An 18,603-nucleotide genomic window follows, 5' to 3' on the forward strand; every position below is an offset into this window, starting at 1 on the left:
AGGATGATGATCCTGTTTAATCTGGCAACACCCACCAAGTTGTGGGACTATTTATATGTACACTATATGAGGTATTGGGATGTATATGTGGTTCTTCTCCAAACTGTTACCTCAAAACTGGAGGTGCTCAATTGTATAGGACGTCTTTGGATGCGGTATAATAACATTTCGAGTTCACTTGAACTAGGAGACCCAAAACTGTTCCAGCATGGCAACACCCCTGTGCACAAAGCCAACTCAATGAAGATCTGGTTTACATGGTTTGGAGAGGAACATCTTTAGTTGCCTGCTTTAGAGCTTTGATCTCAACCCTATTGAACACCTTTGGGATAAATGTGAACACTGACTGCACTCCAAGGCCTCCTCACCTCACCTACATCAGTACCTGATTTTACTAACACCCTTGTAACTGATGAACACAAATGTCCACAAGCACATTCCAATAATTAGTGGAATGTCATCTTTATGACCAGGTGTCCGCAAACCTTTGGCAATATAGTGTATCTACAGAAAAACAGAATAAGTACCTCAGTACAATAAAAATATACAATTTTTCGATTGTTATATTCCACCACATTTTATTTCAAATGATTTAAGTTTCTAACATTATTTTCAGCAGTCAAACCATACAGTTTAAAAAGTGTGTGTGTGTGTGTGTGTGTGTGTGTGTGTGTGTTACTGGTGCTGTAAGGCTAAGAGACCAGGTATGAGTGCAGCTAATCAGGTGTAAGTGTAATACCTAATCAATTCATGAATACATTAGAGCGGTCTAATGGCCCAGGTGGAGAGGTCCAGCACAAGATGCATTGCATAGATGATTGAGCAGAACATGGAACAGCTACACAATCAATAGTATATAGAGTAAGTAAACTCAAGGGGGATCGCAAACAGCAATGAGCTGGCTTGGATTTATTGAGCCGCTCTATTAGAAACCTGAAAATATTCCTACTTTTTTGCATTCAAAGGTTTTTAATTGCCCTTCGGATAAAGTAAGGATTTAATGTTAGATTGATATGATAGACTTTATAACTAGTTTTTCTGTTGTCTCTCCAGTTATGAATGCTTGGATACATAGATTTTTCATTCTTCGTTGTTAGATTAGTGTTTTTTTTTTCTTTTTTAAAGAAGCCATATATGAATGCTATAACTAGCAGGGATTGTGAAATACGAGCAGTATATTAATGTACTCACAGCTTAGAGTAACTTTCCCTCTCAGTTTGAAGTGTGAGTGCTTTAGGTTCAGAAAAGCAGCTTGGTAAATTATGAGCAAGAACACCTTCAAGTCATTCTGACAATTATGATAAAAACTAGGAAGCTCCATGTACATGGATAAATATTTTAAATGCACAGTCACATGCTGCTCCTTCTACATGATGATGCTGATGTGCTAGTAAAAGTGTTTGTAATTAGCAGATTTAGCGCTAATATTGTAGTCATGGCGCTTTATACGACTAAGAGCGATTATATTATGGGTTATGGGAGTGACCTGTTCTTACTTCAAAAAAACTTTAACATGAGACGAAAGCACTGTGCACACTCCACACACTAGCTGTACTGAATTAGCCTGAGCCTCAGCTAACCATTTCTTTTCTCATTCTGTCCAGATCATACATTTTTCCCCAAGTCACCCATAAACAGAAAGAGAAAAGAAGGAAGGCCATGACACTAAAACATTAGCAGGAGACATCTATTGAATGAATGACTATGTGTAAGTAAAACCGATCAAACTGTTGTGTCGCTGTGTACGTGTGTATGTGCGTGTGTGTGTGTGTGTGTTTGTGTGTTTGTGTGTGGGGCAAGGAGAATGTGTATAAGTATGTGAAAAAGGGTCAGAGGTTAATCCCTATTGATTCAGCTCAGGGTTGCATACAGCGCCTCTGGGAGATGGTCAGTTCAGTTGGCAATCAGCTAGCACAAATACACAATAAATCTTACTGTCCACAGCTCTGATCACTAACGGCTTAGCACGCTCGTTAAAGCAGAAACACAGGAAGTCTGCTTTCTAAAAGCTAACGGCTAATTCCACAGAGCGCGGCCCGTCTTAAAGAAGAGATGTACGTGTGAAGAGAGGAACTGCATGCTGGGAAAAAGACTGCCTACACTGTTAGTGTGTTGGAAGGAAGGAAGGAAGGAAGGAAGGAAGGAAGGAAGGAAGGAAGGAAGGAAGGAGAAAGAAAGAAAGAAAGAAAGAAAGAAAGAAAGAAAGAAAGAAAGAAAGAAAGAAAGAAAGAAAGAAGAAAGAAAGAGAAAGAAAGAAAGAAAGAAAGAAAGAAAGAAAGAAAGAAAAGATGGAAAGAAAGAAAGAAAGAAAGAAAGAAAGAAAGAAAGAGAAAGAAAGAAGAAGAAAGAAAGAAAGAAAAGATGGAAAGAAGGAAGGAAGGAAAGAAAGAAAGAAAGAAAGAAAGAAAGAAAGAAAGAAAGAAAGAAAGAAAGAAAGAAAGAAAGAAAGAAAGAAAGAAAAGATGGAAAGAAGGAAGGAAGGAAAGAAAGAAAGAAAGAAAGAAAGAAAGAAAGAAAGAAAGAAAGAAAGAAAGAAAGAAAGAAAGAAAGAAAGAAAGAAAGAAAAGATGGAAAGAAGGAAGGAAAGAAAGAAAAGAAAGAAAGAAAGAAAGAAAGATAAAGAAAAGAAAGAAAGAAAGAAAGAAAGAAAGAAAGAAAGAAAGAAAGAAAGAAAGATAGAGAAAGAAAGAAAGAAAGAAAGAAAGAAAGAAAGAAAGAAAGAAAGAAAGAAAGAAAGAAAGAAAGAAAGAAAGAAAAATGTATACTTGTCACATGTACATTGCAGCACTGTAAAATTCTTTCTTCGATGTAAGATGCTGGGGTCAGAGCACAGGGTAAGCCATGACACACCGCCTCTGGGGCCCGGAGGGTTAAGGGCCTTGCTCAGGGGCCCAAGAGTGCCAGCTTGGTTATCCCAGCACTTCAACCCCCAACCTTCCGATCAGTAACGCAGTACCTTAACCACTGAGCTCCCACTTCAGCCTGGATCACCATACTCATACTCATACACATCCCCACTTCACTTCACTTCATTTAGTGGTTAAGATTTAAAGTCATGAGTTCAAATACCAGCACCACTAAGTTGCCACTTCTGGGCCCTTGAGCAAGGCCCTTAATCCTCAAGACTCTCTAGATAATGGTATCTGCCAAATGGCGTGAATGTATCTGTATTTCTATCTGTATAGGTCATCTGTTAATTCTGAATGATGCATTATGACGCATCGGTTATGTCCCTGATGTCCAACTTGCGCTGAATCCAACTTGCCCAGCGTAAGACGCCATTTCCCCTAGATCCCACAGCCACGACTAATCAATGGCTCGCAATCAAGACATCAATCGCTCATGATATCATTGGACTAATCAGGCAATATCTAATTAACAATTATTCGTCCTCGATACACATTAATTGCAACCTTTTTCTTTCTTTTTTTAAGATATTTAATAAACAGTTTAGGTGAAGGTGACAGAGTCTGAGGAGGTCATGACCTCTTGTTATGGCTGAGCCTGTCTGGAGAAATCCCAGACAATCGTTACAAACGAAATGAGGCTGCAGTAGAACTGCACGCAAACACGCGTACACACACACACACACACACAGAGGAACACCAGTACCCACCACATACAACAGCCAATTAGAAAAATGAATAGCGCTATTCATACGGGTGCTTATAAACTTGCCGTATGATCAATGAGAAAAATCTACAGCAGCATTTGTGATGAAACTGTGTAAGCATTTCGAGCAAAAAAAATAAATAATCTGTATCCTCGCTAAAGCGAGAGAAAATAATATAATAATATTTGCCAAATCAATAATAATTCTCTCCCTTTTCCTCTCAATCTTTTCATCTCTCTCTGCCTTTCTCTCATTCTCCATCTTCACTCTCTTCATTTTCATCCTCTCTCTCTCTCTCACTCTCTCTCTCTCTAATCCGATCATGCAGGGAATAAGTGTATGCACCATGAACACATTTAATTTTCCCAGTTGGTTTTCAGCAGGCCCAGAGGTGAGCTTTAATAAGGATCAATGGCACTTTATCTAGGACAGGACCCACTTCACAGCATGCAAATTAAACACCAACACTTACACAGGAAAAAAAAAAAAAAGAGAAAGAAATGGATTTAATTAAAAAAATGTAGAACCACAGGCTCTGGGAATTCAATTAAAGGATTTATGCAAAGGTTGGCTAGCTTTTTGTGTTGCAGTACTGCTTGTATAATGAGCTTTTCATATTAAAAATCAATAGGTAATCTAGGGTGGAAGATCGCCTGCTTACATACAGTTTTGAAATCAATTTGAAAAATAGTCCATCATTGCAGTGTCACAGCTCTCAAGAGTTGGTCTTATTCTGAAGTCGGGTGTGTGTGTGTGTGTGTGTGTGGGGGTCATCACACACAGACTGCTGTACAGGAAATGCGAGAAGAATGATTGGCTAAGGCTTGGGGAGGGGCAGCGACGCACAGGAGTTATGGTCGTTTCTTTAAGGCATAATGGGGATTTCTGATAGGTGATATTTCCGATGTACTAATGGACATAATCACACTCAGTATCCTAATATATTGTAGAATTGTAACTTGGAATATTTTTGCTTAAAGTGAAATAATCAGGGTGTGCGGTGAGAGAGTAAAATAAAATTAGGACACATTTTGTTTTAGCGTTACAGAACTAGTGAGAGCTCGGCAACCCACACAAAGTAATACAGATAATCTTTGAATTTCCCCCTGGGTTGACTGTTAGATCGACCTCTATCTTTCTACCTTTCTACCTTTCTACCTATCTATCTATCTATCTATCTATCTATCTATCTATCTATCTATCTATCTATCTATCTATCTATCTATCTATCTCAGAGTTTGTTGTTTAACATGTTTAAGCTATCGGTTAATTGGACTATTTAGACAATAATATGCTATAATTGAAAATTATCCCTTTAATTTTACATTTCATTTGTAGTATTATTATTATTAATCATTTATAGGGTTTTTTTTTATTATTCTAGAGCACTTGAGGGACCCTAAAGGTTGTTCAGTTTGGTCTCTAAACTGTAGAACTGGAATTAAAAAAAAAAAATGGTTTGTTAATGATCATTACAATTACACTCTGACGCTTTCCAGCACTATATACATTATATGTCCTTTCTGCAGACTTGCACTTCCAGAGTATTTCCTACTCAGACAGCTAACTACAATATTAGCTTCAGGCTAAATTTCCACGTTAGCTGGAATCTTTCGACTAGTACTTCACTGTGCTCATTTCATTACATGGTAATAACACTAAGGAGGCTACATTATTGGGAATATTTGGGACTCGTTGAAGATTGAAGCTTCATGGAGGAGTGGAGGTGCGCACTACTGACATTATAAAATGTGCTTTATAAAACCTTATACGTTATAAAATTAGCATTTCATATATTTCTAATTAAGAATCACAATATTCACAACTATAATTTCCCAAATCCCAATAAAATTATTACAAAAACATTTAACAAATGACAATAAATATTTCGGGAGAGAAATTTAGAATTTTAAAAGAAAAAACAAGCTTTTTAACATTTATTCATCGAATATCCTGTCTGAAAGAAACTGACCTACAATCTTCCATCGACTACGTCCGCGCACATATTCTAGAAAGGGTGCAAAAACTTGTAATAAAAAAAGCCAGTGCAACACGGCACAGTGAAGCACGGTCTTGGAGAGACGGAAACACAACTGCTTTGTCATCAAGTATTTGAAAAATTTCTTCCCATAGCCCTTTATCACATCCATTTATCCATATGCCAGTGCTGTGTGCTCCAACAAGCTTAAAAATGAATGTCGAATTTTCTGCCATTTCTGTTTCTTCTTATGTACAAATTAAAAAATTCACAATTTCAAATAAAGAGATGAGAAATACCTGGCGTAAAGCACTACTGACAGACACTGTATTTCAATACATGCCTCAAAACACTGTCTATTCAAACACCTTCTTTCTATTAGAAATGATCAAATATTAAGACATTATACAGCTAAACGAAGGACGAGACGAGGTGTAGGATCCTAATTAATTGGTGTTATCCGGCCACATGATGGGATTTGTGTGAAACCCCATCACACACAACTTTATCCAAATCCCTGAACCTTCTACTCCCATTTACACCCGAATCAGTTGGGCACCTGAGCTCATTCGATGAAGATAGCATTGGGTCTCAGATGGATGGGTTCTTGTGTGACTTTGACTGGGAGGAGGGTCAAACGGTGTGACATGACAGCCACCGTTCCTGCTTGAAAGCTGCCTTCCAGCCTCTGACGGCTTCCTTATCGATTCGGACACACCCGCGGCCACATCAACTAATCCACAAAAAACCATTTACTCAATTTCCTTCAGTGCAATGAGCCACACTGAGGAGAGATGCTATAGAGTATGTGTGTGTAAGAGAGAGAGAAAGCCACAGAGTGTATGTGCTTTGCTTTAATGAAAAAGGAGCCTATATCTTGGTAGGCAATAATGCAGGTAATAGACTTGCATAGTACATGTTAATAGAAGCAAACAAGATTGTTGCATTTTAGGCTGTCTTTTAGAGAACAGGTAAAAGACAGACTTTTCCGATTATGCTTGTCACAATGAGTAATATTATATATAACTTTGTTTGTTCTCACTCCATTCTCCAATGTGGGCTTGTTGAGATAACCAATTGTGTTTGGTTATTGCAGATCTCTTTTTTATGACACTTTAGCAATTCAGGTAGTCCCCGAGTGACGACGGTTCGACTTGCGATTTCACGACAAAATAGTAAAAATACTTTGAGTTTCATGCAGCATGCAAATGTAGTAGCATATATGAGGTACAATGCGTTGGGACGCTGCCAGGATGTACGTATTTTATGCCTTGTGAAATTCCCTACTGTCGCTGGCGGTCTTTTTTGGTGTTTCAAAGCCCAATTGTAGCTCTCATCTGTCTCCTTCGAATCGCTGGATAAATTTGAAAACGGCATTTCCGTCAAACGCTTTTGCTTTCAATCATCTCCTAAAAGCTGCTAATCCACACTGAAACGTCCTGTACTTTCTGTACTGGACGCTTCGACCTGCGTCATTTCTGCCTGGTGTTTATTTACTTTGCTGCTCTTCGAAACGTCGTGGCAATGACTAAAAAGGCGTCATCGTTTGCGGAAGCCTCTGTTTCCACAGTCCACACTGCGACACGAAAGCGGCATTTGCTAATGTCTGTATTTCAAAAAAGCTAAATTTTCCTTGACTGACAACGCAGTCTCAGTGTGGACCGAAAGGCCATAACCGAGTGAAAAATATGTATTTTCAAACAAAAAAATTATTAATGTAGACACGGCCTGAAACAGAGCGCACTGATTAGTCTTATCAGATACAGAGAGGTATGCTTCTTACCGCTTGTTTCTTCTGGCTCCGCTCTCTACCCGCGAACCGGTGCTCGTCCATACACCTGCTGCTACATGCATTTGTACTGTACATAATACAATAATGTGTATAATAAAGTTTTGCTAAAATATTTGTTCAGTTATTAACAAATTACAATATACTACCCCATTCAGATTTCCAATCTCGACTACCTGTATTGTAACTGTATAGCTTATTAAATTGATGCAAAAGAGGGAGTGAGAGAGAAGACAGATTACGAACAAGAGACTGATCTCCCCAATATCGCTCTTTTTTTGCCTTTCTGCCATTTTTGTGCATGATCCGTATTTACTACACAGTAGAGAGTTGCACTGAAAGAAACCTCACTGCCTGTTACTCTTTGCTAGTTGTTTGCTAGTTGTTTGCTAGTTGTCTTGATTATACTAGCTCACCTGGTTTAGGAACAGGTACGAATGTGCGCGCACCTACATTCCACCACGTAGGTTTTGCTATTGTTTAGACACCCGAGTTAGAGGGCAGGTGCCACCCACTGTATTTTCTGGTAGCATAGCCTAGAGTAGTCAGCTAGTCTGTTGCTGTTTGTTAGTTAGGTTAAGGATTCCAAAATACAGCCTAGAGTAGACCTCTTTTTCTTGTGTTCATTTCTTTGGCACTGTCCATGTTCTGTTGCCAGTGTGAGTCTAATCTTCTTGACTCTGTGAAACACTTTCAGAAATTGTTTGTTGCCTTACTGCACTTGACCATTAAAACAATAACTACTCTAAACTCTGGTCCTGCTTTTTGTCCAAACAACCCGTAACATCTAAATGGTTATTGTTCCCACACTCCCCTAGGCCTAGCCAAGGTGGGAACATAACAGGGAGAGAGAGAGAAGACAGATCACGAACAAGAGACTGATCTCCCCAATATCGCTCTTTTTTTGCCTTTCTGCCATTCTCATGCATGATCCAAATTTACTACACAGGAGAGAGTTGCACTGAAAGAAACCTCACTGCCTGTTACTCTTTGTAGAAAATGGAAATGCTGTTTGATTACTGCATTGCCAGAAAAAGTCCTCCTCTGATCACAAAGCCACAAAACATGGAGTGAGAGGAGTAGAAAGGGGGAGAAGGCAGTCTGTAGCTATAAAAGTATATGCCACTGCTTTTCCTGAAGGCCCTAATCACCAATTATGAGTCTATTAGGGCTCCTGGCAGCTCACACTAGGCCCTGTTGTGGTGGTGAGACTTCTGCTGCTCTCGTCTCTGCTCCAGTAAGCACCTGTCAGCTGAGCCGCATGTCACGGGCCCCTGTAAGCACCGCGGAACAACACCTGACCCTTCTATTGCTAACTGGGAGAAGACATGCAAAGTGCCAGCGTCACTGCACACATCAGCGCAATGGAGTCAAGTCTCTTGGGGTGATAACGGTTCATTAAAAAAAAAAAAAGTAGACGGGGAGAGATCGACTGCGCTAATAGAAGAAGGACCCTCGTTAGTTGGACGTGAACAAAAACCCCATCTTGACAGTCTGCACGATTTTCCTCCTGTCCTCTCTGCATGACCTCTCTGTCGTACTCTACCTACAGTACACTGAGGGACAGGACGCTGGGGAAAGGGCTTGAGAGACAGAGAGAAGCGAGAAAGAGATTTAAGCTCCCATAAGGAAGTAGTGAGGCTACGTCTCTCAGCAGCCTGGTTAAATTACCTTGCAGGCAAGTGGCGAGACAAGTGCCAATGCACAGAGGAACTTGTTAAAGTCTCTCTTTAAGAGCAAACTGCTGGCTAATATACGACTATTGGGCCGTGGTCAAAAGTTCAGCCCGTGCATATGTAAAAAGGTAGCTAGGAGCCTGAGGCACAATCCTGGGGAAAATAATTGCCCTAAAATGCTGAAAGCATGCAGTCAGACGTGGGGCACGCTCCCTGTAAAGGGTCCACATGGTGAATAAAGGAGAGCGGGGAAAGCTGATTGGACCACTGCGTTTGCAAATCCCCCTTTCTCATCAGGCTCTTTCTCCCAAAGCATCATACAGCTATTAGACGTGTGCCACCAAGGCCAGACATCTCAGAAATGTCATGCAAAACATTGTAAAACAGCTGTCTGACAACACAAACAAAAAGGTTATGGCTGTCAAATGGGAAATCTTAACGCACATGGAGGATAATGTTGCAGTAAACACTTTTATGGATAATTGACCTTGAGCAACTACACAAAAATAAGAATAAGTATATATATATATATATATATATATATATATATATATATATATATATATATATATATATATATATATATATCAGTAAAAATGTTTTCTTTTTTACCCAATCTGAACACACAAAAATCACTTAAATCACTATATAAAGAAATGTAAAAAGTGAAATATTTCAATATTAAAAAGTATAGGTTTAATAAAATCAATTGTAAGAAATAAAAAAAATAAACAACAATAAACAAAAAAAATCAGGACTTTTCCAAATCTAATTTCAATCTATACTATTTTTTCTCCAGCATCTTATATCCTATGTGTTTTCTCTCCTATGTAATCCATTGTTTTTCCTGGTATGGACGTCGATCAGTGCCATTACTAGTAAAAAAATTTAAAATACATAAAATACAAAAAAAGTAGAGGCTCCATAAAAGTTTGGTTCTGTTTCCTTATTAGGAAGAGCACAGCATTAGAATAATCAGCACTGCCATTCTCTCACAACTGTTAAAAACCTTTTTTCCTTATCGAAATGACACCATCTTCATTCACTGTACAGATCTAACACGGTGTTACAGACAACTCTGGGACAAGCAGCTCTACTTTTAGATAAGATTAAAGAAAGCGATCGAAGAAAGAGAGAGAGAGAGAGAGAGAGAGAGAAAGAGCGCACTAGTTATTAGCCTGATATAATAAATTGCAGTTCTGCTGTGTAGATGACTTTCTCAACTCAGCAAAAGTACATCTAAATCATACATCGTGATATCAAAGGATGTGCTGAATTTAGAAATTTAATCAAAAGTATGTTTCTCTTCACAGGTTCCAGAAAATTAGGGCAGCATTTCAGAATGAGTATTTATGTCTACTCATAGTCACACACATCTACTCAAGGAGGTGTTCTATTACAGTATCTGGATTATTCAATGAAATAAACCTGACAATACGTCCCAGCTTTGTTTGGCCATGAGGAGGGTTTTGCTCTGAAAAATATACCCAGTGTGTGTGTGTGTGTGTGGAGCTGAAATCTACTGTGCAAACTCCCCTTTGACTAGAACACAGCCTGGCCCTGTACAAACATTAGAACACCACTACGAAAACGGAGGCGTTATCATGTCTGTCCAGTGTAAAATCCTGCACAGCCTGTGTTAGGAAGACACGCTGCATTCGGGTTTAATATCGTTTCGAGTCTCTTCCTGCCAGAATTATGCTTGTGTTTGCAACCTTGAACAGTCTCTCAGGACCTCAGATGCGTTTAAAAAAATCATACCATCTTCTAATCAGCATTGTCGATAAATAAAACAATATCAGCTTTTACGGTAAAGTCTCTGGAATGTACGGCCAGTGGAGGAACAAGGAGAGAAAAGTATGAGAAAACGTGTTCTTTCAGTAATAGGGTCCAAATAAATGTCCAAATTACCATCAGCAATTTATTGTAATTGTTAATGATGTATTTCCTTTTTAAAAAACATTTTATCAAAGTTTTATCTGTGATTCTGGGAACATAAGAATCATATGGTATCCTCTATGGCTATCCATTATGACACACTACTGTTATCAACACAGCCTGAAAATATAATCTGATTCACTACATTTTTCCATACAACATACAACCAAAAAAGAAAAAAGGAAAGAACCATGCATCACAAAAGCGTCCATATTTAAAACACAACGTACGTCAAATGCAATGTGTGGCCCAAAGCAAACGATGACGGGAAGGAAGGGCCCGAGGCATATGAGCAGCAGATATGGCTTATGATTTATGATGATGTTCGGTTTTATAGTTTGGCTCTCTAAGTGTGTGTGACTTCCAGCTTCTGGCTAAAAGATGGTCCGCAGGAAGAGCTACTCGTCTGATTTATGCCACAATAAGCTATATGAGCCTGTCGGCTGCACACACTCACACACATACATGCACATATGCACATGCACGGAGCCGGTCCGGGACGCAACTCTGGAAATCGTGTTGCGACGTAAACATAAAAGTAAAAAATAAATAATAAAAAAAAGAAGATGAGAAAGAACAATGCACGCATAGCATGTTTCAGCACAAATCTGCAAACTCTTGTGCATACTTGTGGCAACTTAAAGCTGCGGTATGTAACTTTTTGGTCGCATTTAATAGGTAGGAATTTATTTGAAGTCCACTTTAAATGTCTAAATGTCATTATTTTGGTACGATTTTATTATATTATTATTAAAAAATGTATTAATTCTACTTTATTTCATTCAGCTTGTAATAATGACTGTTCTGAGGCTTTAAAACAAGAGAACAAGCTAAAACAAAAGCATCTAAAAGAAGATGAACTGTTCTTGCTTACTTTTTATGATGTTTTTTGCTTCCTCTCAAGCACCGCGTTCACACGGGCCACCATACAGTATAAACAAATACGTTTGTATATAAACTATTACGATTGATTATTTAGCTAGCTAGTAGAATGAAAGGTGCTTAATACTGATCATGTGTACATTACAGCACAGTAAAGTTCTTTTCTTTGAATATGAGATGATACAGCACCCCTGGAGCACAGAGGGTTAAGGGCCTTGCTCAAGGGCCCTAAAAATGGCAGCTTTGCGATAACGAGGCGTGAACCCCTGACCTTCTGATTACCCAGTGCCTTAATCACTGAGCTACCCTCTCCTTTAAGATGAAGGGGAAACCCTCTAGATAGGACACAATAAACTTAATCAAGACATGTTGGATGTTGACTCATTCGCAAGACGTGTCACCTGCAACCACGAGATTAATCTCTGAATGCAAGTGTTTTTCCAGGAGTTTCCTTTTTTCGCATTCAAATACTTCTTCCACTGGGACCAAAACCTCCCCATCCAAAAAAAATGTCGATACATCATGTTGCGGTCGTTCCAGCAAACACAAGAGGATGAAAGAAAGTAATAATAAGGTCAGTCCTTACCATAGACTTGGTGAAGGGGCGTGCCAGGTTGAAAAGGAAAGTCATGAGCCACCAGCTGCGGTGGATGGAGGTATACATCATGTTCCCAGGGTGCACAGCGTTAGAAGTGACCCCATGAGGAGAAAGCCGACGGTGAAGCTCATTGGAGAAAAGGATGTTGCAGAGTTTTGCCCTGTTGTAGGCCAGCATGGACCAGTACTCCTTCTGAGGTGGGGAGAGCAGGGTCATATCCATCTTCCCACAGGTGTCCACCAGATCCGTGAACCTACAGTAACAGAGGCGAGATGGGACTGAAAATCTGTACAGCATGACAGATCTGTAATCTTTTCATCATACAAGTGTAAAATATGTACCACAGTGGTTTAATCAAAAGGTGGTTGTCCTTTTTTCCTACATAAACCTGTTCTAACGTTCACTGGCGATTATAAAGGTCAGTTTGGTCTGTAAAATAGTGTATAGTGTGGCACACTGTATTACGGCTATAGAAAGAAACAAATATGGGCAATAAATCCACAGAAATCATGTAATCAAGGATACTAGCAATGCTCGTATCAATTTAATGCAGATACACTATGTGGACAAAAGTATTTTTCCACATAGTTTTCCACAAACTGTTACCACAAAGCTAAAGGCACACAAGTGTATATGATGCGATGGTTTTGAACTAGGAGACCTAAACCTGTTCCAGCATGACAATAAACATGTGCACAAAGACTCCTCCATGAAGATATGCTTTGCATGAGATTGAGTGGAAGATCTTGAGTGGCCTGTTATAGAGCTCGGTCCTCAAGCCTATTGACCTTTGGGATGAATGTGAACACTGACTGTACCTCAGACCTCCTCATTTTACGTCAGTACCTGACTTTATTAACACCCTTGTGGCTAAATGAGTAGAACATCATCCCAAATTCTGGTGGAAGATGGGGATTAAATGTGGAATGGGATGATAAAAGTAAATCTAATGGTCAGTTGTCCACTAACGTTTGTTCATATAGTCTAAGTTCTAATCTGACCATTCTCATTCGTGTTACATGGTCACGTACTATATTGGATACATATCTGATCTGGGAACACATACAAAAGAGGTTTAGGTGTGGTTTGAAAAAAATGTTTGTCCAACTTTTCCTGATATGAAATTTTAACTGTCATATTAAAGAAAGAATTTTGGATCTGAGACACTTTAACTTGAACCCAGTTGAAACCTCAGGTTTCATTAAACGAGATCTTCTTACAAAAAGTTAGAGAAAACCTGTCGTGTCCTGTTCTGATTAAGCTATAAAAAAAAAAAGCAACAGCCAAAACTAGTATTTAAACAAAAAGAAAAAAAAAAAAAGCCCTGCGCTTCCAGCACTGTTACAACCTGGCTTAGCTTAATGCAAATCAAAGCTGTGACATGATGTTGTTTAATTGGCTCCGAATGAGCTGTTAAACACCAGATGTTTGACAAGGCTTCATGAACACAAAGCTGGTGTATATGTACGCGTGCACGCGTGTGTGCGGTTAAAGCCTGGAGAGATGGTTTACAGTAAAAAAATTCTCTCTCCCAAGGAGTTTATGTCTAATTGTTCCAGGTTCATCCCTCTCTCCCTCTCTCTCTTTCTAAACAGTCAACATTTACATTTTTCGCTAAAGCCATTATGCAGCAGCCAATCAAACCGTTCCATTTGCTGTTGACAAGCCCCGTGTGCCTGTGTTGGGTTGTGGTTTGGCATGTTATATCTCTGGTTAATTAACGAACAACAGCTGCATGCTAGTTCTTTCCTGTACAATACCTTCTCCACTGCTTCAGGCCCACAGCACCAGGCTGGTGTACTGCAGCGACAAAGAGGCTCGTTGAGGGACACGCAGTTTAGACCATAAATACAAACATCTTTTAAAACAAAAAATAAAAATACGAGGGGCGTTCAAATGAAACCGGGACATTTATACACTTATCCCATCGTTTAACTAATGCCTGGAAAGATTTGCCAGTACGCCTGAACCATCCTATCACAGCCTGCTTCACTTCCTCATCAGTGAACCATTATGACCAGGATGGTCACTGATGGACGTACGACAACCTTTGAAACGTTCCCAACATTCAAATGTCTTACTGCGGCTGAGCGTCTCATCACCTTGCGCTCATGTGCTTGAAGTCTTCCACGAGTTTTTCGCCTTCGTTCAACTTCACCACACACTGTTCCATGCACTGTTGCCTGCCATCTTGATTAACAGTTTTTGGACTGGCCCACGACATGTGCACCGCCTGTCACTAATAGGACACACTAGCCACTTACTACTGCGTGCAGTACCGCCAAGCTAGCATCCATTTTTAGACCTGTAGAATGAAAAGTCCCGGTTTGATTTGAACGCCCTCATACAAAAAAACCCTCACTGTCTATACAAGGTCTCTTTGAACCTCTTTGAACCTCTCACACAATGTGACAGTGTACGAGCCAAAGAAATCACCAATTGGTTCACATTTGTCAACTGGAACAACCCAAAATCGTACACCAGGTAGTGTATACCAAAGTGTATACCAGGTAGTGAACATCAAGTCTCTGATAGAACTGTTGATGCTGAAAAAACTAATCAATGTAAAATTAAAAAAAAGGAAAAACAGATGAAGGTAGTATGTAATGACTGAAGTGCAACTTTCTTACAATGAGAAGACAAAGGAGTAAGTGTATTTATAGAAGCATTTCCTTTTATTATATTACATACATATACAGTATAATCCTGTTTGAGCGAAACCTGCTGTGCTGCTCCCAAAGCGTCAGTGTAACACGGCAGATAAAGTCTTCCGTTTATTTTCCCACAAGCTCAATACCCTTTTTCTCCACTGCTTCACCCACCTGTCTAACCAGGTTAAGGTTTTACTCAGTGCCTAAATACCAAAATGTCATTTCCCCCCAAGTCAAAGGTCAAACCACTGAAGTGAAAATGGCCCCTATTGAAGCTGGTTAATCAGCGTGAAGAGCACACAAGTGAAAGAGAAACACAAATGTCACAAAACCATTAAGAAACTTCTTTTGATCTGCACATTGAGAGCAATCGTGTGTGTGTGTTAAAGATGTGCATCTCCATAATTATGGCCGATGCGATTCGCTTCTCGATGCACAGTCAACGATTCGATACTTGGGTTAGATAAATATGAATCAGCTACCGATGCGATACGATTCACACCCATGGCGATTTGATTCGACACAATGCGATTAAATGTAGTACAATGCAATGTAGAGACCTGCACGGGACGGATTTTTCCCGCCTGCTGGTAAAATGTATAAATTGTTATATTTTCAGTGCACTGACTGCTTGTTTTCTTCTTCTTTTTTCCATTTCACTTGCTTCCCTTTTGAATATGAATAAAAAAGGGGTAAATGTTGAACACAGACAAAAACAAGGAACTTTGCAGAACATAGAACATCCACTGAAGCGATATCTTATTAAAAAAAAAAAAAAAAAAGGCAGAGGTTTTGTTGTATTGTATGTTCCTTTCTTTAATAATGAAGTCATATCTGTAGCACTCAGAGATTCTCCTCTGTCTCTGTTTCAGACATTGTGCCTCGGTGCGCTCTAGACGTTACCCTGCATGAACCACGCGAGAGTTCGCTTCCGACCTCGTGCCTGTAAATCGTTTTATATTATTTTAGTTGCCATTGTTGCTTTTGTGCAGTAGATACAAACCAGTTTATTTGTTTTTAGTATTTAATAAAAAAAAAAAAAAGACTATTTTGCTTTTGTGCAACCTGCACAAGCATTTTACCGCCCGCACCCGCATTCACCCGTCAAATCTTGTCCCAAGCCGCACTCCTTTGCGTCTGGTCCCGCGGGTCCCGTGGTACTCCCGCGGGAGTGCAGGTCTCTAATGCAATAGAAAAAAAATGTGATGCTATACAACAATTCAATGGTACAGATAGTTCGCTTTTATTTCTTTGGTTCAGACAGACAGCAAATCCTAAATGTACTTACTGTAAGTGCCTTCTGAGTTCTAACGCGTGGCCAAACAGGCCTTTGTAGTGCAAAAAAAGGATTAAATAAAACGAGACTGTGGCGGCAGGGGGCGTGGCCAAGCGCCAGTTTGTGAATGGAGGGCGAGGGGGAGGGCGACAAGCGGTAAGAATCGCACACCTGCTTGGAATGTATCTAATCAGTGTACTCTTTTGCAGTAAGCGGGGAAAAAAGATAAGCGGAGTGAGAGAAGAACACCGGGGAGAGAGATACACAGAGAGACGTGTGTGTGCGTGCGTGTTGCTGAAAGTGCAAAAATCTTATAAAGAAACCCGTTTTTATTGAAACCGGTCGCCACCCCACTGTTCTTCCTTCCCCTGAACCGTTCGCTCTCCTGCAGTGACGTTCATTTCCTGTTCTGTCTCCAGGAAGATGCAGCTCTACCTCTGCCATGTTAATCTGTATTCTATGTGACTCTCTGGACACGCCTTGGTCTCCGTAGAGTTGTGATACATCATATTCACGTAGCCGCAGTGGTGCTGAGAGAACACGCTTGAGAAACTGTTTAGCGAGGAGAACTGCTAAAATAGGGCTTTGGATCGGAAGGCCATTAGTTAAAATCCCAGCAACCACCAGGCTGCCACTGCTGGGCCCTTAAACCATTCTGGAGAAAGCCAACAAATGCTGTAAATGAAAATGTTCCGGCTTTAAAAAAAAAAAACAAATGCAGATCAAAAGTCAACTGTTAACGGTTCACTAAGGTTGATACAGTAAATGTCAGTTTTCAAATTAGCCAGTAAATGTTGCTGACCTACAGGTATGTTTGGCTCCTGAGCACCGATGTGTAGTATGTATATTCAATGTGTAGAATGAGTCAATGATTTAATGATTTTACTTTAATGATTCAATGTTAGAAAGGAAGACAAAGAGACGTGCTGGTGGAATGAGGAAGTGTGGAAAAGCATAAGGAGAAAGAGGTTAGCAAAACAGGATTGGGATTGACAGAGTGATGAGCAGGAGTACAGGAAATGCAGCGGCAGGTAAAGAGGGATGTGGCGAAAGCCAAGAAAAAGGCATATGAGGAGCTGTATGAGAGGTTGGACACTAAGGAAGGAGAAAAGGATTTGTACCGATTGGCCAGGCAAAGGAACAGAGCTGGGAAGGATGTGCTGCAAGTTAGAGCAATAAAGGATGGAGATGGAAACGTGTTGACTAGTGAGGAGAGTGTGTTGAGAAGGTGGAGGGAGTATTTTGAGCAGCTATTGAACAAGGAAAATGAGAAAGAGATGAAGTTGGATGATGTGGAGATGGTGAAGCAGGAAGTGAATAGGATTAGTATGGAGAAAGTGAGAGCAGCAATTAAGAGGATGAAGAGTGGAAAGTCGGTTGGACCAGATGACATACCGGTAGAAGCGTGGAGATGTTTAGGAGAGATGGCAGTGGAGTTTTTAACAAGTTTCTTAAAAAAATTGTAACAGGATTTTAGAAGGTGAGAGGATGCATGAGGAATGGAGAAGGAGTGTGCTGGTACCGATCTTTAAGAATAAGGGAGATGTACAAACCTGCAGTAACTACAGGGGAATAAAGTTGATCAGTCACACCATGAAGTTATGGGAAAGAGTAGTGGAAGCCAAGCTGAGAGAAGAAGTGATCATCTGTGAGCAACAGTATGGTTTTATGCACCACAGATGCATTATTTGCTTTGAGAATGTTGATGGAGAAGTATAGAGAAGGTCAGAAAGAGTTGCATTGTGTGTTTGTGGATTTAGAGAAAGTGTACGACAGGGTGGAGAGAGGAGTTGTGGTATTGTATGAGAAAGTCAGGTGTGTTGGATAAGTATGTGAGGGTGGTGCAGGACATGTATGAGGACAGTGTGACAGCAGTGAAGTGGTTTAAGGTGGAGATTGGACTGCATCAAGGATCGGCTCTGAGCCCTTTCCTGATGCAGTGGTGATGGACAGGTTGACGGACGAGGTCAGACAGGAGTCCCTGTGGACCATGATGTTTGCGGATGATATTGTGATTTGTGGTGAGAGTAGAGAGCAGGTTGAGAAGAGCCTGGAGAGGTGGAGGTACGCGCTGGAGAGAAGGAGAATGAAAGTCAGTAGGAGTAAGACAGAGTACATGTGTGTAAATGAGAGGGAAGGCAGTGGACTGGTGCGGTTGCAGGGAGAAGAGGTGGTGAAGGTGATGGATTTCAAGTACCTGGG

The 18,603-nt window shown here is 40.1% G+C and overlaps 1 protein-coding gene across 7 annotated transcripts in view; it reads right to left on the minus strand.

Moving 5' to 3' along the window:
* wwox (WW domain containing oxidoreductase) overlaps positions 1–18,603 on the minus strand; it is a 177,627-nt gene that overhangs the window by 106,750 nt on the left and 52,274 nt on the right. For 5 of the 7 annotated variants that reach the window (XM_046859322.1, XM_046859326.1, XM_046859323.1 and 2 more), the window contains exon 8: positions 12,463–12,727. In XM_046859322.1, the coding sequence (XP_046715278.1) occupies positions 12,463–12,727 (265 nt within the window). Of the gene's footprint in view, positions 1–12,462; positions 12,728–15,933; positions 16,069–16,216; positions 16,307–18,603 lie in introns of those variants that run through there. The other 2 variants (XM_046859329.1, XM_046859328.1) reach the window with 2 other exon arrangements.

Source organism: Silurus meridionalis, chromosome 10 (genome assembly GCF_014805685.1).
Source record: "Silurus meridionalis isolate SWU-2019-XX chromosome 10, ASM1480568v1, whole genome shotgun sequence".
Classification (NCBI taxonomy): Eukaryota; Metazoa; Chordata; class Actinopteri; order Siluriformes; family Siluridae; genus Silurus; species Silurus meridionalis.